A 24,661-nucleotide genomic window follows, 5' to 3' on the forward strand; every position below is an offset into this window, starting at 1 on the left:
TGGGCCACACTTCAGGCGAAAAGTCAAGACAAACGGCCAGATTCGCCCCTACCCCCGCGCGACTTCCCACCACCTTGCCGATCCCGACGCTGCCCACCGCCACAACTGCTAGATAGGCCATTCCCCGCTGGAAAAGAGAGGGGTTTCGCCGCGGCAACCTCTCCATCGCCTTCCTAGGCGAGTTCTCCGGCGCTCCGGCCGTGCAGGGCGGGATACCGGCGACAGTGCGCCCACCACGACCGCCAGGTGTTTGGCGATTGGTTTGCTCGGTGATGGACTCGGACGACGAGGAGGCACTCGCGGCGCTGCTGGAGGAGGAAGCCGATGCCGACGTCCAGGACGAAGAGCATCTCATGGTCCTCACCGCCCTGGTCGGCCTGCTCGCGAGCAATGCAAAGCCGCGACAAGGTGGCTCGGCGCCGGGGCGACTGAAAGCAAAGAACCAGCATCGTCTGGAAGGCTATTACATGCAACTTCGACTCTGCTCTCTTGTTTCTTGTGAGATCTTGGCAATGTCGGTAGTTCTTCTTTTGAGTGAGTGAATGAAGGAAGGAAGGAAGGAAGTTTTTCGGTGCGAATACGATCGCAGGACCGTCAGCAAATGAAGGAAGACACATCATGCCAGCAAGTTTGCTTAATTTGGAGTCAGACAGTTCAGGTCCAAAGTCGATCGACGCCATCCGTCCATGGCACCATTACATAGTTGAGGCCTCTGGGACGAGTGGTGTTTTCTTCTGAACCCAGTTCCATGAGTGTAATCTGAGCATACATTCAGTCTCCATCCATACGATCCAACCAGCATGTATGTACAACCGTTGCACTTGCAAACAAGCAAGATGCCAACTTCAACAGCATCACCCAGTTCATTCAAAATATTGGTTGTGACAATTCTCGACAAATACTGTTCATGAATATCAATACATAGTGATGAAACAGGCAAATACTCGATCTGGTATCTTCTCAGTCCGGAGTGCATATAGGTTGGCGGTCTCAATCCAGAACCAAACTAGTCACTCAACCTCCAGTTCCACAAATGAGGCGGAGGACCATAGCATCTGGGATGTTGTTTGGAAAGCTAATATCCCTGAGAAAATTAAAATTTTCGGTTGGAGAGTTGCCACAAGAACTTGCAAACTTCAGTGAGGCTTATGTTGTGCACGCTGGCAGAAACCAAAATAAGATGGCCCACCTTCTAGCGGCACGTGCCAGAAGACAGGTGGACGTGCAATTGATGGCGGGCGTTCCAGACGACCTGACCGCAGAGTTAGCTTCCGACTTAGTGTTGGTGGTAGAGTAGTCATGTACACTTGTTCCTCAAAAAGAAAAATTTAGATCACTAGTCTGAATTGCTGCAGCTGATCTTGGCATGAGACTTTCGACAGGACTAAGCTGTTCTCATCCACAACTACTTGGCAAGGTAAAAAAATACGCTGGGTTTCCCTCCAGGTCCCAAATCAGTTACACTACTATGACAAACACTCTACACTGTCATGTCCCCACTCCTTAAGGACAGTCAACACTAACAGCTGCTACAACCGAATGAATTATGCCCCGACACAATGTCATGTATAAACATGCATACATCACTAACCTGCTACAAGCCTACAACGTTATGAATGTTTGCGAATTCTTCAGGTTACACCAAGCAACTGGAAGATATATAGAAATCACAAATAGTCTGCAGTCTCCTTGCGGCTACATCATTAATTATTCTATCAACCGCATCAATGTTTGTAGCAATGATATAAAATAAACACCACTTGTCCTTGCCAAAGATATGGAGAGAAAAAAATCTAAGAAACAAACTGCCGATCCAGCATTACTTCTGCCTCCAATAGCTATAATACTTGTCTTTGCAAAATATGCAACAACACAAATGTTAGTGTTTGGTTGGCTCCATTGCCATCCAGGGTCTGCACTGCATTCACGCATGCAATTTGATGTAACCAAGCTGTGCAGCACGATGATAGAGATCCATGTTCTAAATCTAAAGGGCCCGCTGGCTAGTTTAATTCCCTTCCACCTGCTCACATCAAGAATTAAAGTACATAACATACCATATACGATTATGCATTCATACAATTAAGCTATACAATATATAGCTACCATCGAGTATACAGTAGTGCAGAGCTAGTAAATTATTTGTCCAAATCATCCATGCTATCAGATGAATGAACAACCAAATCAATAATTACATAACAGCCAGTCAATCAATAGGTAATACCAACACATAACTAATAGTTGTATCGATCAGCTCACTTTCTTTCAAAGTATTTTCACACATTAGCGAGGGATTAAACAATTTCTGAACAACAACATTAGAGATACTGGATAGAAGAATAAAACTAGCTCTGAGGTTTCAAACATGCCTAATGAGTTAAACATTTGACATCTGATCCAGTTACTCATTTAGCATTTTATATGGATGATAACATATATTAAACAGTACAGTCGCTATGATCAATATCTATCTAGCAAAGGTATTCGAGAATCCACGAACAAAATATAGAAAGATTAGATCACTCCTACAATATGAGGACTAGGAATGAACTATCACCTGGTGCATAGAAACTCCTGAAAGAATGACAGTAAGTAATAGTATTACGGGCTTGGCAAAGCTTCCTAGATTGCATATCCTCTAGTTCAACCATATAGACACTCCCGTTCATATATAAAAATATCCCATCGGTATCCTCAACATATCCTAGTATAAATTTCAACCAGGTCTTCTGTCCATCGACCTGAGGAGGGATCCCAAGAATGTTATGCATCTCAATGGTCTTCCACAACATCCATGTGGATACACCGTGGCAATTCACATTCCTCTGCCACATTTGAATGTTGTTGTAATGGTGAGACATCATGGCAAGACCAACTGCGCCATCCTCTACCTGGATGATCTGATGGTTGCCTGAATGATACATATGAGGAGGCCCCTCGAGCACATCAAGGATTTGCCTTTCCAAATCAAACCAAAGTATAGCCTTCATCACATACTTAAACGACCAGTAAAGTACATTACCAACAAGGGTGCTAAAATAATCGTCAAAACAACCATGATACTGAACATCTGTAGAGATGAGATCGGCCCATGTGTCGGTCTCAGAGGAATAAACAGAGGTGAGAGGTCGACCATTTTTAGCATGCACAAGCAGCAAGACCACCTTAAAGGGGGTGGAGTGGCAATCGCGGTGCACGTGGCCCCGTTCGCGGGAAGCACATAGCACCGCCCCATTGATGTAACGCCCCTTGAACTCGGGTGGAATTAGCAAACGATGCTGGCTGCTGGTGGTGTGGTCGCACACGAAGACATCCACGTGCTCCCTGTGTATGATGAGGAAGCGGCCATGGCGGCAACTGAGCAAGCGGGCCCCTTTGTCGAGGTACGGAGGAGGGATGCGGTCCGGAGCGGGCAGGATAGGAGTAAACTTGAGCTTATCACCGGGATGATGTAAGAAGGCGCCGAGGAGGGGCGGCTCCCGATGGTGCGCGTGGAAGCGGCGGAGAAATCCATGGTCGGTGACGAGACCTTGCCAGCGCTTGCAGACGATGGAGGCGCGCGGGAGGGAGGACGGCATAGGAGGTAGACGGAGAAGGATCTCCCCCAGCAGGTCGTCATCTTCCAGGGCCGCCGGGGACCTGCCACGGCGGCAAATCATTGCTCACGGCCGGGCGTGCGTTGATGTGGGGACGGAGGTGCTGATCTGGGATTGGAGGCGGATCATCAAGACGCACGTACGCACGAGCACGGGGGTGGATCGAAGTGGGTTTCCTTTGCTCGCACGCATGCAGCACGACAGCATATTTGGGCCTTGACGGACCAGGCCCAGTTCGTTCGTCCCCTGCTGGCTTAATGATGGAAAAAAAAATAAAAAAAATAAACAGAAGAACTAAATGCATGTTACTAGTCTGGATTTTTTATAGATAATAAAATAACTGTTCTGTTGAGCCATAAACAAACCCTAATATAAAAAACAAATGTGCTCTCAGGGATGTTAGATTACTACAGTCTACAAGTCTGCACTATACTGTTTTTACTCTCCACGGCGTCCCATTCCATCCTCTTCCGCAACCTGGTTGCTGCAAAGGTTCAAAACTCTGCATTTCCCAAAACACCCTACACTTCTTTACAACGGCGGTAGCAAACACACACATACAGCTGCTACAACCAAATGCATCATGCCCAAAAAACATGGTCTTTGATTTACTCCGTGGTACTCTGCTTTACTCGCAATAAGCAGCAGGGACTGTTTTTGGGCGTGATTAATTTGATTGCAGCAAAGACCATGCGCCACACTAAAAAGTGTCGATTTCTTAAGAAATTTCAGTCTTCAGAGTTTCAAGTCCACCTCTAAAATCACGCTGCAGTTGGCAAGGTATAAAGCGGAACCCTGGCTTCTCTCCATTCGAGGTGAATGCCAAACCTGTTAGAGCTTCAACTGTCACAAAACACTACTACATGATACAACTGTCATCTCCCCCGGTCTGCTCTGCTCATCTCCGAATTTCTACAACCAAATCCAAATGAATGAATCATGCCCAAACACCTGTCATGTATAAGCAACATACAAGATTCACTCACCTCTCATCATATTTGCAACATACTCTTAATCTTTTTCTCAACACACAAAAAACATGTTGCCAATAATACAAAGTGCTGAAATTTGAGATGGGCTCTAGGCCCATATAGCAATTTCTGAAAAATCTCTAACGGCCCATGTGGGTTATATGGCACTAGGTGCAGTGAGAAGTTTAGTCCCACCCCGGAAGTGGAAGAGGAGTTGGACCTCCTTATAAGGGTTTCTCTTCTATATGCTATTGGAGCTTGAGAAGAGAAGAGGCCCTCGCGCACTCCTCCTCCGCCCGCCGCGCAGCGCCGCGGGTTGCGGGATTGAGCCGAGCCGAGCTCACACTACAAGAAACCTGTTAATCTATGACGGATTTCTGGTGATGGTTTCAGAAACCGTCATCAATGTTATTCCATCTGTGACGGTTAGTCTAGATCCATCATGGATCATCAAGAGGAGTACGAACCCTGAAAACTAGTGACGATTTTATGACAAATGTTGCCTCGCCATCATAATCCCAACATGTAAATCGTCATGGATTTAGCAACGGGCTTTTGTTCTTTTTTATTCCAATTTTGAGCGGGCGTTGATTTTTGCCCCTAATGTGTCGTGCTCACGATAGTCCTGATTATCAAAATGGTCTGACCCAACTTGTCAGTTTGATATGGGATGTAGAGATCTCATATTGTCGTATAGAACTCGGGTGGTCAGCTCGCTTCAGACCCAGCCGTCATTATAACACGAGTCACACCTCTTGGACTTAATTGTTGCTATTGGACCTACCATCCCAGTGTTATTCTTTTTATATGCTTAGGGTCCCCTGCAACTTAGCCCATGTTTACGCACTCACAACTCGAGCAGCTCAGTCACGAAAAATCATATTTGACGATGCTAGCCATTCGCACAGAAAGGAACAAACGAATGTAGTTGGGCTGGTCCGTTTATGTTGTCCGGTTTTAGCAGCATTCTAGAAGCTTTTGATTCGGCTTTTTAATAGTTTTTCTATTTTTCCTATGGTTTTTAATCGGCTGTCTTCAGTTTTATTTTCTTTTCTTTTTTGGTTTTATATTTTAAATTTTTATTTTTCCTTTATTTCCTTCTATCTTTGTTTCTTCGAAAAATTGTTTGTGCTTTCATTTTTTGTCCCAAATCTGAAAAAAAAATCCGGTTTACAAATTTGTTCACAAACTTTTGTTCCAAATAGAAAAAAATGCCCATGCTTTAAAAAATTGTTTGCAAATTTGAAAAGCATTCCCATTTCAAAAAATAAGTTCATAATTTAAAATTTGTTTGAAAATTTTCAAAAAATGTTCGACATTTTTGAAAATAGATACAGTTTAAAAAATACACAAAGAAAATGGTCGAAAATGTTTAATACTTGTTCACATTTTCAAAACAAATTTGTTGTTTAAAAAATATTTGTATATTTCAAAAAATGTTCAGAAATTTGTAAAATGTTTGCGCTTTCTAGAATATTCGATTTTCTAATAAATTTTGAAAATTTTAAAAATAAAAAATCGCTGCTGCAATGCCCGTAGCCACCGGCTTTTTTCGACCTTCTTTGTTTTTCTGAAAAAACACAAATTTTGAAAAATGATTGCAAATTTGTGTTCCAAATCTGGAAAAAGTACCCATTGTCAAATTTCTTCACAATTTTTTGTTTCAAATATTCAAAAATGTTCGTGCTTTAAAATATTGTTTGCAAATTTAAAAAAAATCCCATTTCAAAAATAAGTTCATAAATTAAAAAATTGTTTGGAAATTTTAGAAAGTTGCTCGCATTTTCAAAAATATTTTCAGTTAAAAAATTACACAAATTTAAAAAATGGTCAGAAATGTTCAAAATTTGTGCATGTTTTCAAAAATTGTTTCCAGATTAATAAATATTTTTATTTTTTAAATAATGTTCAGATGTTTTATAAACTGTTTGCGCTTTCAAGGATATTCTTTTTCAATAAAAAAATAAGTGCTGCTACAGTATGCTGCTAAAGCCATGGTGATGCAATTGCTATAGTCATGCTAAATGGGGCAATGGCTGTAGCATGTTAAATGGGTCGACTCACTCAAGGCAGCTCTATGCACAGGAAATCCCATCGCATCCAGCTGACCAGCACTATGTTCTCAAAACTACTTTTACGAATAAAAATGAAAGAGTTGGCTTTCACTAACGAGTTTACATATTTTTGATTCATTTCATCCATAATTTGAAATATATAAATTTGGATTCACATGAACAATTTATGTAGATTAGGAACAAAGGTAACAAAACCCAAATCTGGATTAATATCAGCCATAGCTCAAATAATTCATAAATCCGCAAAAAATCATCATACATCATATTCATATCAGCCATAAATTCAAAGAAAGACTAGCTTAACTTGGTAAATTGCTAGAATACTTGAATCAGCATATACAATCTGCTATAGCGTAGACCACATATCAACCAGAGTTGTCAAACCAAAACACCTAAGCACTACTGGATGCAACACACTTTTCCTTTGTTTTCAATAGTTCACCCAGCTTGCGCTTCATCCGAGGTTTAGTCGATGGATCCTCAATAGTGTCATCAGTGGCATGCGCACAGGATGAAGAAGCTGTCGATTCGTTCTCCCCATTACTGTTAATTTGTTCCTCCACCGGAGCAGACCATCCAGATAAAACCATTCTGTCAGTCTCTTTCTCCTCGTCAAACTTCCCTGCATGGATTACAGAAGAAATGAAGCTCTAGTCATTGACAGAGTGCCGAAGTGAAAAAGTGGATAGGACAGAAATACAGTGTTCAGGTCTCATTTGTCTCTCCGACAAAGCGATCTATCAATGTATTTGAGGTATGATACTAAGCATGGAATGTGTGGAAAAAATGCATGATAAACTAATCTTTATGTGAAAAGATTTTATAAAACAACAGTAGTTTCAGTATCATGCTACTACTTTGGGACAGTGGGAAATCATCTGCTAACTTTAATTAGCAAAATTGTATAAAGTTTTTTCATTTATATTCTAAGCTAGTAAGTAACTAGAATCATCTATGACCACCTAGTTTTTATTGTGCAAGAGTCATCATAACTAATATTCTATAAAGGCTGGCAATAAATATATTGTAATCGACAATATGGAAACACAAGGGCATAGTTTAAAAGGGAGAAAAATGGCATTGGAGTGCATTGTTCCATTGGCCCTTGCCTTGAACAGGAAACATTATGAGTCTGAGGATAGTACATTCTCAAGGTTTAAAGCATAGTTGCAGTCTCGTCTTCCTCTAAGCCATCAGCATCTTCAAAAACAAGTGTAGAGCCAATCTTGTCGATAACCTCCCTAAGCTTTGTGGCCTTGGTGTTAACATCCAGCAGAAGAGGGGTCTGATGCATTCAGTTTCAGTTTCATGTCAGATACAAACGAGAGGAACAAAATATAAGAACAAGATATCTTAAGACAGTGCAAAATACCTCAGAGCAGACATAGCATGATTTATTAGGTTCAAAAGGTTTTGCAGGCATCAGGAGCAACTTCCTTGTAGGACGTTCAAGATAATGTCATTCTGTAGCATGCCAAAAAATGAAGTTGTAGTCGTTTACTGTATTGCCGGCGAGGAAGGCACATAAACGCATAAATAACATATGATACCATGTAAAAAAAGGATGCCAGAAAAGTGGCAACAGCAACACTCTTTTCAAATTACCATATCCAGAAAAGAGGTACACTGAATTATAAACTTCAGGAGAGTTCAATAAAGTGAAGGTTGCGGAAGTTATCTCGATTCAAGGTGCAACAATACATATTTTTATCAGCAGACAATCTCACTAATATAAGCTTTCCTATTTCCATTACTTGTCTGGTGTGTGCAGAAGTATATTAAATATTAAAAAATGTTAATGCCAAGCAAGATAGCTCGAATATCAATGCCCGGCACCCCAGAATCATTCTCCTGACATGTTTTGGCACCTTCTATCCTTTTAGAGATGATGCTCAGTATAATTAATGATGAAACGTTGAGACGTGCTAATCATTATGTCAAATCAGGTGAATTACCCACATCAACATAGTAGTAAATGATTTTTAAATAGTTTCTAATATTTGTAAAATGCATGTGTTTTTTCAGAAACTTCTGAAGGGCTAAAAGAATAAGCATCATCCATAACGGCAGGAGTATTCTTGCTTGGATATACAATAACTGAGGAATGTAGAAATCTTACAATAGAGAAATCCTTCACTAATATTCTTTCCCTCTTGCAGCAGTGTGGAAATGGTATATGAAACTGGCACGCACAACAATATCACATGCACATCACCACATACATCAACTCTCACCTCAAGGAAGATGGTACCAGCAAAGTGCCCAAAATACGTAATCCAATCAAGAACCTGAAAAATAAGAAAGGGTGGTAATTTCAGAGAAAAGCGACAAAAGCCCCAAAACAGAGCGTGAGCATCGGCCATCTGCTCCATTTAGTATTATTATGTAAGAATAAATGTAAACATTTATATAAAGCTTCAAGAGACCTACAATGAACTAACAATAAGTAGCCTATATCACCAGAACAAGATGTGGAAATACTTGGGCATGCAGCAGAAATAATGCCCTGATTAACAGTAGGACATAATGTCAATACTAATTTACTGGAACGATTTCCAGTAGCAATAAGTTCACACATATCAGTATCAGTAAGTTACTTCAGAAAATTGTAGCAGCACACATCTTACATCAATTTCAAATCCTATATAGAGATACCAAACAAACACTCACAAGCAACCATCACAAGAACCGTGAAGGCACAATTAGGTACAAGGAACACAAAATTAAGTTTTTGTTCAGCTAGCATGACCCACTTAAAATTGAAGCATCAATGTGCTGCCACTAGATTAGAGGAAACTGGAAAAGCCTTAAGAGTGCTTGCATTTACCGCCCCTTACTAACTAGAGGAAAATTTTCAGAAAGATAAAACCTTTCAGTTCGGCCAACTGTGAGCTTGAGCAGATGATGTATTTGTCTCACTCTTTCAAGGGCATCATCTTGGTATAATATAGATGGAGAATAAGAAAAAATCACCAAATGAGGAACTGAACCATCAGCCATTTTTATGTAGGGCTAGAAGCTAGGAATAAACTCCCTCATAGTTAATCTCAATCATTCTGTCAAGCAATGTATTGAGTCATTGTTATCCTGATAATAATCTATTCTGTAAAGGAAAGAAGGAAAATATATCCTATTAATGCCATGACCTTTCTATGGTCAATTAACCGGTAGATGAATGATAGACCAATACAGCGACCATGGCCCAGATATAAAGATGACCAATATAAACTATGAACATAGAGCCTCCAATCATCCACAAAGTTGAATATACAGATAAGCATTGACTTGTTCTTGTTCTGGTCGCTGACAAGCAAAACCTGTCCATTGGCTGTATTCCCATCGGTGGCAACCTGAAGAAAAATATAAGATTATTCCAAAAAAGGATACTCAACAGATACTCCATTATAAACAAAAAAAAGGGAATGATTGGTAAACAAAGTAACTGAGCAGCACGAGATTTTCTTTTATTCACGTACGAACAACTGACAGCAAACATCAGGCCACAAACAATGAATAACCAAAATAAGGAAACCCCACACAAAAGAGAAAGCCCAACAAAAATAGTAGATCTATTAGGGCCATAGATTAAAATAGCCCGCGAAATAGCCGCGATAGCTGCGCTATTGCTGCCCAGGAGCCTCGCCGCTACGCTATGGCTGCTGCCGCGAAATCCTCCACATATCCCTATAAATGGCTCAACAATCAACAAATCCCTCCAGAATCATCTCCCCCACCAGAAAAATTTCCGCTATTTGCCGCGATTGCCCGCTATGGCGGCTGCTATAGCTGCTGGGAGAGGCCGCCGCGAAATCGTTTCTCCCGCGATTTTAATCTATGATTAGGGCACAATCCATGCTTAAATACAGGTGCAAAAATAAAATATGGACATAGAAAGACGGGATAAGATGAGCACCTGCAACGGGATGGCCGAGCAAGAGCAGAACCAGCAAAGCAACCTTGATCAACAGAGAAGGCAGATCATAGCAAGCTGATGTGCTACCAGCTCGCGGCAGTCGCCGATCGAACAGCTAACCCTAGAACTACAAGGGGGCAACAGAAGACCTAGATGAGCACCGGGAGATAACAAATCGAACGAAAACAACTAAGGAATCATGAAAGAACCTCCTCCATCGCACGAAGACGGCAGGAAGCGGCGTCTCTGAGATTTCTACTTTGAGATACTCAACCTCGCCATACTTTGCAATATGCGCCATCAGCAGCAGCAAGTGGTCAGTGCAGGAAGATTAACAAACCAAAATGACCGGTCGACCAAAAAAATTAGGAATCGTACTACTTGGATGCGGAGCCTGGAGTAGAACTGCGCCTCTACCCCTGCCGCTCCTGGGTCGAACCGACGGCGTGGAGTGGACGACCCGGGGAACAGAGAGCGCCAGCCGGCAGCTTGAGAGAAGGGGCGACGGGGACGGGGACGGGGAAGGAAGCGGCGACGTGAGGTCAGCGGATGAGAAGACGACGCGGCGGCGACCTGGTCGGCTGGCGGCGCCGTGCGCGACGAAGATCGGCTAGAGAAGGGGAAATTTTTTGACTCTGGCGGCGCTCGTTTTGGGAGAGCGGGGGAGGAGGAAACTACACACGGGCAGCCGCGTCTTTTCCCATCTCACTGCACAGTGGGTCCACGTCAAAATATGGGGCAGGCCATCAAAATATTAGAGCGCGGTCCGCCGAAAATTACGCGGGAGACCATCTATGTGTACTGTTCACACGTGTGATGTGTGTTGATTTATTTCTTAATTGTTTTACATGGTAATTCACTTTCCTCTAAGTTGCCCTGTTTATGGATTTTCCACTTCCTTTAGGAGGTTAGAAAATGAGCTCTAGGTAAAATCCTTGACTCTCTTAGTATTTGAGTAAAACAAGGCTTATATATTCCCGCAAAAAAAAAAACTTATATATGTGTCATTGCGCTATACAAAATACTAGGATGAAAGTCATGTTTCACTGTGCCCGATGTGTGTAATCGTCTAGTGTTGGGTCATTAGAGTATGTAGGTCGGAGAAAGAGAGAATTCGAGGGAGAGAGAGATGAAAGAGGCCACAAGGGAGGCTGCGGATCTGAGTCTCTGGGGTGCATGGGCATGCACCGCCACTCTGATGATCCCTCCCCCATTGTTATCTTCCACGACGATGGTTAGAGGTGAGTCCGAAGAGAGTGCTAGCTAGTCAAGAAACCCGATGGGTACACATATTGTTGTTGATCATAGATTGATCAATGTCTTGACGGTAATCACATATCCCTCCTTCAATCTTCGAGTGTGGAAGGCCCCGGCCCACTTACAACCTTTTGTGTTCCTCATCCACGAGTATAAAGTGTCGTCCTTTAATATAACAAATCAACAAGTACCGAAGCAATAAGCATTTGGGACCAATATAGGTTGGCAATCCTCGTTGTGTATCGAATAGTGAATCTGAATAGATCACCAAAATAACACACAACGAAGCACGCCTTTACCTTACTATTAGGTTATTACAGAATAAGCAATGAGCAATGGTGACTACAAGAGAGACGGTCACCAATCATGGTGGAGGGCGAGGGAGCTCTTATGGGACGACCAATAATCTTCCCCTTCTCTCCCACTCACGGAGTCAAGCATCGACGTCTTCAAACGTTGCAAGGCAACCGTTCGATGATCTCTTCCTTACAATTATCTGGCGTGCTGAGGATTAATCAAGTTAGCTTTAATATTATTCGACTATTCGGGGCCACATCATCGACGTGGACACATGAATTGAGGACCTCAAGATCATAGAAGTCTCTCGTGTGCAGCGAGGAACGCGTGGGTTTATCCCCCGTTACTCGATCGATGGTCGGCACCAATCACTTCTCGTTCCTTTCAACATCCTAGGATGGGATACCTCGATCCCATCAATGCCTTTAGTGTTCCTCCATAGCAATTCCGCTTAGTGTCGTCCTGTCAATTTGGTGTGTTTAGGGGTAATCAAGCCGACCCTGAGGGGTATTCAAGTCGCACCCTGCTGTGTCGAGGGATGATAAATCCATGATCTAGTGTGTCGAGGGGCAATCTACCCAGTGTTGAGGGGTAATTGAGCCAGCCCTGAGGGGGGTAATCAAGTCGTGATATGGTGTGCCAAGGGGTACACCGTCGTGATCTAGTGTGCTGAGGGGCAATCAAGTCTGGACTGAGGGGTAAACGAGTCAACACCAAAGGGTAATCAAGCCACAATTTGGTGTGCAGAGGAGAGGGGGTGATCAATCCATATCTAGTGTGCTGACGGGCAACGAAACAAGTAATCAGATGGACATTCGTCTTATTTGACTGTTCAGATACACAAGAGCCATACGAGCTGAGGTTGGCACATACCCTATAATAACTATAGTGATTATCATTGTCTCAATTTTTTAGTAATTATTTACAAAAACATAATGTAAGAAATGTCAAATATAATATGTCTGTGTAATATATCTTCTAGGACGTTCTAAATATGTCCGGGCGGCAAGAAAACCTGCGCGCACGCGTCCTGTTTTCGCAGCAATGGCGGCAAGCCAAAAAAGCACCAAGGTGAATTGACCATATTATCCATGCCCGGGCTGCTTAAAATTACACTCAGCCCTTCATGTTGGTAATTTGATACATACGGAACTCCATACCCCTAGCCCGGAGCCTGCAAATCCCCCAAATCCCTGTCTTCCACCTCCACACCCGGCCACGGCTCCGCCTCCGCCTCCGACGCCAGCCGCGGCTCTACTTCCGCCACCGGCCATGGCTCCACCTCGATCTTCCGCCTCAACCGCCGGCCACTTCCTCCCCGTCCCCCTCAGCCTCCACCAAACCCTTAACCAAGCCGCTCCCTCCCGCCACCGTCCGGCGGCCGCGACTCCACCTCCACCACCGGTCACGACCCCGCCTCACTGCCCCCACTGATGGCCAGTACTCCACCTCCACCTCACCCTTCCACATCTGATCTGATTACATCTCCCCTCCCCCTCCCCCTCCGCCTCCGCCTCCACCAAACCCTAGACCAAGTAGTCGCTGCCACCACATTGTCCCCGCTTCAAGTATCTCTTCGACACCACACAGTCGCCGCTTCAAGGACATCGACAGTGAAGACACCTTGAGGATGCGCAATATGGTATAGTCCTTAACCCACCTCACTGTTGCTTATTTGCTGTTTGTACACATGTACTATGTGTATTGTGTAATTGAGGTGGCTGATAAAAAGGTTCGTGCTTGTGTTTGATTTCGTTTGCTAGTGCTTGTGGTTCATTAGAGCTCTGGCCGTTCTTATAAATAAGGGCCCTGTGCTGCAAAGTGTAAATTTGGGTCTCATATGGATATGAACTCATCACTAAAAATTAGTAATTTGTTATCAGGATAAGAATCACTACTAGGAAATGGGCTATAGATAATATGGACACTAATGGCGCACCACACATGTGGTGCGCCACTACTATATACTAATGGCGCACCATGTGTTGGTGCACCATTAGTGTCCAAATACTAATGGCGCACCACATCCACGATGCGCCACTAGTAAATTTTTTTATATTTATTTTAAAGTACTAATGGCGCACCAGGGGATAGTGCACCATTACTAGTTAAAACTAGTAATGGCGCATCAGTAAGAGATGCGCCATTGCTATCTATACGTATGGCGCACCCCCTACCAGTGCGCCATTGCTATCACCCCTTATTCCCTCCCTCTAGTCACGTTCTCTCCCCTCCCCTTCCTCCTGACACACCCACCCACCTCCCTCGATTTCGATCTAGATCGGGAAGCCCCGGCCGCACGCCTCTTCCTCTCCCTCCCGACCACGGCGAGCCCCCTTCCCCCTCCCTCACACCAGATCCAGGGCATGGAGCCGTGGTGAGCTCCTTCCCCAACCCTCCTCACCTGATCCAGAGGAGAGCTGGCGACCACGTCCTCCGGTGAGGGCGTTGCTCCGGGGTGTGGAGGCCGTCGAGCTGCAGGAGGAGGAGCTCCCCTCGCCGCCTCGCGCCGGACCATCAATCCCACCATCCACCGTCCTCTCGCGATTTTTCTGTTCCTCTGTCGCGCGAGGCAAATCTCCCCCAGGCGTTCCCGGAGCAGGCGTCGCGGCGAGAAGCGCGCGTCCCCTGGCCTTCGCTCTCCACGCCGGCGAGACCAAGAGAGAGCAGAGGCGAAGGGGCCAGACCCGGCGGGAGCCTCGTCTCCCGGCGATCGGCGCGGCCAGCCGCCACGATGGATTCGGCTCGCCCCCGGAGGGTTCCCAACAAATCACGCCGCCCGAACTGGAGAGAGGAGGTTCGTTGACTTTGTTCCATTCCCAGCCCATCTCGCCGGCGGCGCGGCTAGTTCTATGCTGTCATGCCGCGCGCAGCAGGCCGAAGTTTGAAGCGTGATGCTACTCTTGGATTGCTGGACAACGGGTGCTGCCGCCATGCGCGCAAGGTGTTCGGTTGATTGCCTAGAACTGCCAATAGGGTGTCAGCTGTGTCGTGAAGTCAAGCATTTTTCTGCTATTTTGTTAGGAACCATGAATCTTTAGAGTAGGTTTTGGACTGAACTGCCTCTAGGGTGCCATCTCGCATTGCCTGTCAGTGTTGCATGCAATCTTGTAACTTTTATGTGCCTTCATCTCGTATTACTCATAATTTCTCCTTGTCCCCTGTTGCCTTGATCCACAGCTTAGGGCAAATTGCATGACAAGAGTTAAAAATGAGAGAGTTCACTTGCTCTGGAAGATGAGGAACCAAGGGCAGCCGCCTGCTAATGACATGGTATAAGCTACTGTTTTGGTATAAGCTACTGTTTTGAAAAGGAATGCCGAACTCAAGGTTGATCAGTGTCCAGTATGATACCATTTCCAAACACTTGCAGTGTGTTTCAACCGGCACCCTGTAGTTTAACCATAGATTTTGATAGTTGGTGATATTAAACTTTCTGAAGTGATTCTGTTGTTAGAAATTTTCATAGCTCTTGTTTTTTCCCAGTCTTGTTCATATTTGCAATACTGAACTGTTGTAGCTGAAATATGATGCAGTAACTTCACTGTAAGGGCATAGAATAAATGTAAAGTACTCCAGGATCATGCTGTTAAGTATTGTTCCTGATTGCCCACTACATCTCTAATTATTGATAACCTATTCGGTTCCATTCGTTATCATTATTTTCACAGTTTTTTTGTTCAAACATATACACATAGTGAAAGTTGGCCACCGTAATAAAACTGAGTACACCATGACTACCCCAATTGATTAATAAAGTTCAGATCATGAATAATGGCATTACAAGTGAACTTGGCACAATTACACATGTCCTCAACCTCATAGAATCCGACACTAGCAAGTCTTCATTGGCATGCAAGTACTACTTTTACATTGTCATGACAGGAGCAATTAATTTGACATGTATCATTGGTACTGCTAAAACAATTCGTTCATGTTTCAACAAATTTGGTGAATACCACTTCATATGTATTTTGCATATATGAATTATCTCCTGTTGCTTTCTAAGATGTTAGTTCTTTCAGTTCTAGCCCTCCTATCTTTAATTCCTGGCTGCTGGACTACCTGCAGGACAATCATCTGCTGCAGCTATCGCTGTGAGCAGTCCGTCCGCGACGCGCTCCGCAGCGTCTTCGCCGGGCACAACGAGATCCTCAACGTCTGGAAGTAAGTCGCCGGCCATCTGTTTCCTGATGAATTTTCTTTCTAGCTCAATGTGATCGGATCTGACTAGTACGTTCAGATTTGCTCTTGTTTTCTTTTCAAATAGTACTAGTAGTCTATATTCCAGCTGTGCAACTACCTGTAGCCACTTGAACCGATGAGAATTCTTCAAGCCTACCTATAGCCACTTGAACAGATGTCTATCTCAGATCTGCCCATCTAAAAAATCCAAGTGGAGTAGTATACTGGTAGTATAGTATAATAATATTATCAAAAGGTAAATGCCCTGATTATTTAGCTCTGTCAGATAAATAGTTTGTTTGTCTTTCTGTTTATTTTGTTACATTTTGCAGGGATAAAGTGAAGAAAAAGAAGAAAAGATTACTAGAAGATTAGTTTTAGGATTTTCTTTTATTTCCTTGCAATTTTCCTTTTATTGGAAACTTGTAAAGACATTGTAATATTCTTACTATAATAAAAATTATGATTCTATTTCATTTTTTGTTTTTAAATTATTTTTCCTTATAGGTTGTTTTCTGTAAATTTAGATTTTTTGTTTTCCAAATACATTACTAGTGGCGCATTTAAGCCCTTATTAGTGGCGCACCTTCCTTTATTACTAGTGGCGCAGCTATAAGGTTATTAGTGGCGCACCTAGAGGGAATACCAGTGGAGCACCGAACGGTATATTAATGGCGCACCATGTACTAATGGCACACCACATGGTGCGCCATTAGTATCTGGTATACTAATGGCGCACATATGGTGCGCCATTAGTAATAAAATGTAATGGCGTGGTGCTAGTGGCGCATCTGTAGTGCACCATTTTGAAATAAATTCAGGAATAATGCGAGCATCAGGATTTGAACCCTGGTGGGCTGGGATACCACTGTCCCTCTAACCATTCAACCACAGATTAGTTCGCTTATGGATGCAATCGTTATGAGACGGTAGCACAGGATACATAGAACCGGTTTGGATGGCGGTTCAATAATAGTATAGGTGTCTAGTCATCTTACCTTATTTTTGCCGATTGTGGCAATTTATTCCATTTTTTCAGATTTTTCTTGGGATTTATGCTGAACTTCGTACTTTGTGCTTTTTTTATGTGTGTGCATCGTCCGATGCAGAGGTCGGTGGTAATCCTTCCTTCTGAAAAAAAAACATGCAGTGAGGCAGACAACGAGCTCCTATTTGACATCTGATCCTGATTTAGTGGTTCTGATCGATGCTAATTCCTTGGCCCGTGTCTCCATGTGGTTGGCCGGCCGCCCTTCCCACTCTCTGCCAGCTTCGACGACGGCGGCCACCGGCCTCTCCCCCTCCCCTGCTAGCCCCGCTTCTTTGTGCCCCCCTTCTGCTGGGACGTATATAGTTCTAGTGTCCCACGCTCTACAGCTTCCCCCGAATCTCCACCCTAGCGACAGTGAGGGGCACAAGGCCAAGGTCGAAGATGGGAGGGCGATTATAACCAGGGCAAGGCAGAGAGGGGCGCTGGCCAGTGGCATCTCCGCAATGCCCCTCTGTCTCGTCTCTAGTCTCCACGCCATGAAGGTTGGCTCATCCATGAAACCCACCATCTCCTGTCATCTGGCAATTAGATCAGCAGTAACTGTAAAATTATTCTGTGAGCATTTACTGGTTGCAGACCTTGATTGCGATTCATTGGAGATCGTTCCGTTTCCGTTTCAAAATACTGCTAAAGTGTTAGGCAGAAACCATGGGAGCGGAGCGGATGGATTTCAATGATTCTCGCACCAAAGAATCATGAAGAATTGGTGAGCATTTTCTATCGTTAACAAACACATGGTTTGGACCTCGGTAGCCTTCTCTTTAGTGGTTCACCCATATTCGTCCTTGTTTCTTGTTCAAGGAGAGCAAGTGGGATCGATTTGCTATCCTTGTCCTTTGCACCAAACTGTAATTTACTCCCACTTGCTTTAGTAGTAACAAATATGTCTACTTTAATTTCAACCAGACGGAGTAGACAAGTGGGACTTGTACTAATTTGCAGCGGTTGAGATGGACACGCACTATAGATTATAATCACATCTACTACACTTTTTTATTCTATCAATTCTCGAGAAAGCTACCTACTACTCACTACGCAGTGACTTTGATCATGGTGTCTGCAGATGTAGTCTTCCTTTTCGGTGCTTGATGATGCGGATCACATGATAGACTTTGAAAAATACCAATGGCAGGTTGGTTACTAAATATACAATACAGCGTGCTACGACAACATCCTACTCAGCATAGCTTAAACAACATCTTATGACGGCCGGACAGCATATATATATTGTGTAACGACAGTCTCTGCATTTTGTCTCTTTCTCAGCAATAATTCAGCAAATTGATACCTCCACACCATACATACCGTATACAGCCACCCCGGCCGGTTCGCCTGCTTGAGCTGCTTTTCCTCCTCGCTCACACTCTCCGACCAGTAAACTTACTACTTGGTCCAAGACAAGACCCCAAAGTTCTTCTCGTCAGTCGTCTGCGTCTGGTCTTCCTGGAAAGCAACCATCCATCCGGCCATCTTTGGTAGACAGCCGACCGGCGAGGAGTGGCGAGGTTGCACTACAACATCCATCTTTCAAAGGTCGCAGTGAAATTAAGCCAAGGTAAGACCAGCTAGGATATGCCCCCTCCGTCAGGAAGTACTCATTGGAAAAATGGATGTATCTAGACATATTTTAGTTCTAGATACATCCAATTTTATCGATTTCTTTGACAAGTAATTTCGGATGGAGGAAGTATATTTGAAAGATGGATGTTCACAATGTAGCTTCCTGGGTTCAACCAGTGGCATGTGTTGTCAGGTAAGTGTACGATTTTTGGACTGAAATTTATGAGTACATGCGTTGCTTGTGTCATTAAACACATGTTTAGAGTGAACTTTCCATAATTATTGGCAAAACTAATGGTCAGTCAAACTAGATTAGCGAAATAATTCCCATGGAATCATGTAATCTATTCATATTTGTATGCAGATCAAGCTCTCATATCACCTCCCTGGTAGGATATATCACATCTCTCCTTCCCTCCCTTGTTAACTTGAGAAGACTGGGCAACATCTGGCACACGTCAATTCACTACATGCCATCAATCATCTTTTTCAACCATGACACTTATTTTTTATCGGTGGGAGTATTAGGTTGTTGCAAACTTCTCATAGTTAGTGACGTACCTACATCTTGGTCGATATCTGACAACACAGTGTCTAGTATATGGAAGATACGTCATTGCTTAGATTGTCTATCTGACAACACAGCATGCAGATATCTTGTGTAAATATTATTTCGTGAATACTTAATTACTTGGGCAATTGTGGTCTAGCTAGTGGCCTCACAAATAACGTGTGCCGTATTGTTTCAAGCTAGGGTAACTGAGTTGGTACATAACTGACCCAGGTGCCCAAATAATGGATCACCAAGGTTGTATAACAGAAATTGAGCTGGAAAACATGTTGTTCGATGAAGATTTAGAGCCCATCGCCCTGCCATACTCACTTTTGAAGAAAATCACAGATGATTTTTCTGATAAGTTGGAAGTTGGAAGAGGTGGCTTCGCGGTGGTTTATAAGGTACATTATACCCTCTCATGCTGCCAGCAGTTTCCATCACTCTGGTTTGATCAATGATTATTTGAAATGAAAACACAAAGTTTATCTTGCATGATCTCACTGCTGCAGGCAATACTTGATAATGGTGTTGTTGCCGTAAAGAGACTGTCCAATACGTACATGTACGAGGAAAAATTTCAAGGAGAGATTGAGTGTCTCATGAAGGCGAAGCACAAGAATATTGTACGATTTCTAGGATATTGTTCTGACACACAAGGAAATATGGAAAGCTACAATGGGAAATGGGTTATGGCAGATGTACAACAAAGATTGCTCTGCTTTGAATATCTGCCTAAAGGAAGTCTTGATGGTCATATAACTGGTAGATTTATGATTCCATTTAAATTTTCTCCAGAAGATATTGCCTCAAACTACTCGACATTATAGCTGAAATAAGTTACCGTATAGTGTGCTACCTTGCATATCATTAAGGAAGCCAATTATCTAAATTAAGTCCCATTTCTCATCTGCCTTTTGCAGATTTATTTGGAGAAATTGAATGGAGAAAGCGCTACAATATAATAAAGGGGGTATGTGAGGGGTTAAATTATCTTCACCAAAAAAATATTATGCACTTAGACTTGAAACCCGGAAATATATTGTTGGATGAGGATATGATGCCGAAAATTACTGACTTCGGACTATCAAGGTGTTTTGAGGAAGACCAAACACGGGTCATTACTAAAAATGTGGCTGGAACTATGTAAGACAGACAAAGCATGTTGAATGCTATTTTTTTTAGCTGGTTTACATATAATGTAATCTTATACTGCACTTACTTTTTATAATACTAAATGATCAAACCATATTTCTTTTCAGGGGATATTTGGCACCAGAATGCTATTGCGGTGAAAAAATTGCAATCACACACAAGTTTGACTTGTATAGTCTTGGTGTTATAATTATAGAGATATTGACTGGAAAGAAGGGATATCAGATTGCTATTGAGAATGTACGAACAGTTTATACATGCCAGCATTCAAAGTCAAGTTTAAAAATTAATTATCTAACACATTAGCAGTTAGATATTTTTTTAAAGTTTTGTCTGTTTCATAATGTAGTAATGTTTGTAATTTCCTAGGTACTTGAAATTTGGAGTAATATGATGTTGGATGCACTGCAGTGGGAACAATTACGAGTATGTGCTAGGATTGGGATAGAGTGCACAGATCTCGATCCAGGGAAGAGACCAGCTAGTATGAAGCACATAGTTGATGCGCTCGCGCAAACAGAATGCAGTACGCATTTAAGCCCTGCAGGTGGGGAAAGTGAGCTTCTTCTCCTTCAACAGTTCACATTGTGCTTCCCCTTTGAGCCCAACAAGGTTATCACATGCCCCCTGCAACTAACAAACAACACAGATAAACATGTTGCATTTAGGCTTACGGACAAGAGCATGGAGTCCTCCTTCATAAGGCTGCCGTTGTATGGCATTGTCCCACCTAACACCCCTTTCACTCTCATCATTACAACCCAAGAGAAAGAAGAGCTACCACAAAAGTATATCATAGATGTGATCCTCCACAATGCTACATTGATATTGGAGGATGATGAGTATATAAACACTTTCCAAAGCCAGCCAGACAATTTTTTCCGTGAGATGGGGAATGCAGTGCAGGAGGTGAAGCTAAAAGCACTTTATACTCTGCCACGACACATCACACCATCGTTATCTAAGGTAACATATTACTACATAGCTATAAATAAGATATTAACACTCAGATATTAAAAGGCCGTCCACATACATCGAAAAATATTGAAACATTGTTTGCTATTATTTCTCCCTGACTTCCCCTTGAATTTTGTTAGTTAACGCAGTTCGTCGTCATAATATCAATGATGTGTCATTATAAATATACAAACAAATATTGCACATTAAATCTTGAGGGAACATGGCTAGACTACAACCTTTAAAGCAAGTGGTAAGGTGGAAAGGCAATAAAAATGGCAAACAATCACTGCCATTCTTTTTAGAGCAATTAATATAAGCCAACCTTCTTTAGTTCTTTAGTACTATCCATTTTTCTCTTCAATTGAAAGGTTGATACTATAGAGTAAATGTTACTTCCCTTTTGTGTTGTTTTCTTTTGTGGTGGTGGTTCTGGAATGCACATGATCGTATATTCCGCAGCTAATCTCTCCCACAATCAAGGTATGGATTCTAACTTCTCTTTCTCGTTTACAATATTTGTGCAGTAAAACTTTGAGGATGTCCCCCGCTAGATCTTAACCATATATAGTGTTGTTGAATCAGATAATCTTACAAATGAAAAGTCACAACAAATATGACGAACACATGTATGCCTTGGACACGAACCAGGCCAGACAATGGTGGGTGCATTCTTTATACATGTATAGAAAATCCATATTCATTGTTGAATACATGTGACACATCCATCTCTGTATTTCCGAAAAGTTTTGGTGAAAAAATTTGATACATGCCAAGAAAGTAACAAAAGTTTTCCAGTGTTATTTGCTCAGGAGCCTCTGATCAGTCCATAGTTTTATTCGGCATTGGAACTCTCTTTTTGTGACTGAGCTCATGAATGAGATTTACTTTTTACGTGTGGGCATATGGCATATTGCACATGGTTCATTAATTCACTGAGTTTTTGTGGCAGGATAATAATCGGAGATAGCAATGGATATGTTGGCTTTTGGGACTATCATGCACAGGCAAGTATGACAGGTTGTTTCTTTATAAAGGCTATCGATGCCTCTTGGATTGGATATGTACCATGATCTGATCTCCATTTACTAACATGGTCATAATACATGTTTATTTGGCAGAGAAAAATAGATTCGCTTAAAGTCTCAGCAACACACGGCATGCTTTCTGACCACCGCTAATACTTCCATCATGCAAAGTGCCATGAAAATAAATTACTCTCCTACCTCTCTGCAGCAATTACGTGTGTTAAATTTATTGAAAGAGAGCACTGGATTGTTGCTGGGACAGAGTATGGTGACATCCAAGTGTACGACTATGAAAAAAAGAAGATGATCACAAGTTTCAGAGTTGGTGGCGGTGGACCAGGAGAACTCCTGTCAATGGCCGTTCATCCAAACAAGCCGTATTTGCTGTCTGCGGGTTGGCAGCTGAAACTTTGGGACTGGGACAAAGATTGGGAGTGTGTACACACATTTGGAGATAACTTCCATTCAGCATACCAAGTTGCAGTTAACCCAAATAACACCATTGCTACTGCTTCAGTAGATTTAGAGGGAGACACTGTGAAGGTATGTGATTCTGTGTCAACACCCACCCCTTAAATTTAGCATGCTGAAGACAATTGTTGGTAACATACCTTTATTTTCTTTGATTAAGGACACCTATATGTGATTGTTGTGCAGATTTGGAGTCTTGATTCTCCCAAATCCAACTATGCTTTGTCTGGGCATTCGGGTAGAGTGACCTGCTTGGATTACTTCACATGCCATGATCAAGAATTTTTGGTTACAGGCTCTGATGATCAGACTGCCAAGGTCTGCCATTCTCACTGAATGACATGCCAAATGTTAAGGAGTACTAGTATTGGTCTAGCAGTCCTTGTTCGTCTATGTTTAGTTTCCTTGCACCTCAAGTCATGTGTAATATATATATATATATATATATATATATATATATATATATATATATATATATATATATATATATATATGTATGTATATATGTATATGCCCCTTAGGCCTTCAATAGAGATAAGTTGCTTTCCTAACATGGTATTAGAGCCTAGGTTTAGGTCTTCAGACGCCGCAACTCGTCCTTACAATCCAATTTTTTTTCTCCCTCCAAATTGGTCTGTTCTGGTCGATCTCGTCTTCCGCCGTCGTTCCCACCCTGCGTGGGCACCTGCCGCCCAGCTGCTTCGCTTAATCCAAGCTGGTGACGAGCACGCCCGTGGCATGCGCCTGCCCAGCCGTGATCTCCCGCATGGCAGGCTGCCGACCCGATCCGTCCGATGGGTCAAAGCCCTGCCTCGACCTGGTTGGCTACTGCGTCGTGTTCACACCCGTGCGCCACATCGGGTTACCCCGTTGCAATCGGGGTTGCCACGTCCAGCTCAAGACCGCGTGTGCCCCTGCTGGCTGGCTGCTGCTCTGCTCCCACGCGTCCATCTGCGTGTTGCTGCTGTTCCGCTGCCCTTTGCTGCTCTGCTCAGCTGATGCGTTCTGCTAGCCTACTTAGTACTTACTAGTTGATGCGTTCCTGCCAGCCTGTTTGCTAGTTGCCGCTGCTAATCTTTTAGTCATTGCATTAGTCTGGCATGTGCTTTTTAGTTTTCTATATTTTCCGCTGCGTCCACCAAATCCGTTGATATTTTGTGTTTTCTCATGTCATGTGAGTCCACGATACCTATGTCCGTCAACCTTTTTCTGGTCATTGTCCTTTGTATAGGATTTCTCTGGCCTCTCTTTGCATTGTTGATCTAAGCCCATTCTGTTGCTGCCGAGCTTCTTTCGCCGTCGGTTTTCATGGGCCATGATTCTTTAGCAATGCTTCTTCTCTTGATGTGCCATCTTCTTTCGACAACCCATCTTCTCTTGATACTTCTCTTGTATCTTCTATTGATGCGGTGTCTTCCTTTGATGTGCCATCTCTTCTTTATCCTCTTTGGTGACTCGACAGGTTTTGAAGACTCTTCATGCTACTATGACACTCTCAAGATGCGGATTTGGATTATCTTTTTTTTAGTATTACACTTCTTCAAATGCAATGCTATTGCATACGCTTTGCATTTGAGGGGGGTGTATATATA

At 42.9% G+C, this 24,661-nt stretch overlaps 2 protein-coding genes and 1 long non-coding RNA gene across 7 annotated transcripts in view; 1 reads left to right on the forward strand and 2 right to left on the reverse strand.

Moving 5' to 3' along the window:
* Nucleotides 1–1,770: 1,770 nt before the first annotated feature.
* Nucleotides 1,771–3,745, reverse strand: LOC123170450 (uncharacterized). The gene is made up of 2 exons (XM_044588312.1): nucleotides 2,558–3,745; nucleotides 1,771–2,023 (listed from the first exon to the last, which is right to left on the reverse strand). The coding sequence occupies exons 1-2, from the start codon at nucleotides 3,657–3,659 to the stop codon at nucleotides 2,004–2,006; spliced, it is 1,122 nt and encodes a 373-aa protein (XP_044444247.1). The 5' UTR covers nucleotides 3,660–3,745; the 3' UTR covers nucleotides 1,771–2,003.
* A 3,119-nt stretch (nucleotides 3,746–6,864) lies between these two features.
* Nucleotides 6,865–11,188, reverse strand: LOC123168492 (uncharacterized). The gene is made up of 6 exons (XR_006484381.1): nucleotides 10,765–11,188; nucleotides 10,556–10,682; nucleotides 8,762–9,992; nucleotides 8,015–8,106; nucleotides 7,788–7,927; nucleotides 6,865–7,264 (listed from the first exon to the last, which is right to left on the reverse strand). It is a non-coding gene; the product is annotated as an uncharacterized lncRNA (long non-coding RNA).
* Nucleotides 11,189–18,251: 7,063 nt separating this feature from the next.
* LOC123170414 (uncharacterized) overlaps nucleotides 18,252–24,661 on the forward strand; it is an 18,387-nt gene continuing 11,977 nt past the window's right edge. Inside the window, exons 1-12 of one of the 5 annotated variants that reach the window (XM_044588282.1) lie at nucleotides 18,252–19,862; nucleotides 19,971–20,223; nucleotides 20,382–20,604; nucleotides 20,721–20,853; nucleotides 21,025–21,169; nucleotides 21,263–21,579; nucleotides 22,033–22,053; nucleotides 22,156–22,232; nucleotides 22,523–22,577; nucleotides 22,692–22,728; nucleotides 22,807–23,141; nucleotides 23,256–23,387. In XM_044588282.1, the coding sequence (XP_044444217.1) occupies nucleotides 19,701–19,862; nucleotides 19,971–20,223; nucleotides 20,382–20,604; nucleotides 20,721–20,853; nucleotides 21,025–21,169; nucleotides 21,263–21,579; nucleotides 22,033–22,053; nucleotides 22,156–22,232; nucleotides 22,523–22,577; nucleotides 22,692–22,728; nucleotides 22,807–23,141; nucleotides 23,256–23,387 (1,890 nt within the window). In that variant the 5' untranslated portion in view covers nucleotides 18,252–19,700. Of the gene's footprint in view, nucleotides 19,863–19,970; nucleotides 20,224–20,381; nucleotides 20,605–20,720; nucleotides 20,854–20,982; nucleotides 21,580–22,032; nucleotides 22,054–22,155; nucleotides 22,233–22,522; nucleotides 22,578–22,691; nucleotides 22,729–22,806; nucleotides 23,142–23,255; nucleotides 23,388–24,661 lie in introns of all 5 variants that reach the window. The other 4 variants (XM_044588280.1, XM_044588281.1, XM_044588279.1 and 1 more) reach the window with 4 other exon arrangements.

This window comes from Triticum aestivum, chromosome 7D (assembly GCF_018294505.1).
Source record: "Triticum aestivum cultivar Chinese Spring chromosome 7D, IWGSC CS RefSeq v2.1, whole genome shotgun sequence".
NCBI lineage: Eukaryota > Viridiplantae > Streptophyta > Magnoliopsida > Poales > Poaceae > Triticum > Triticum aestivum.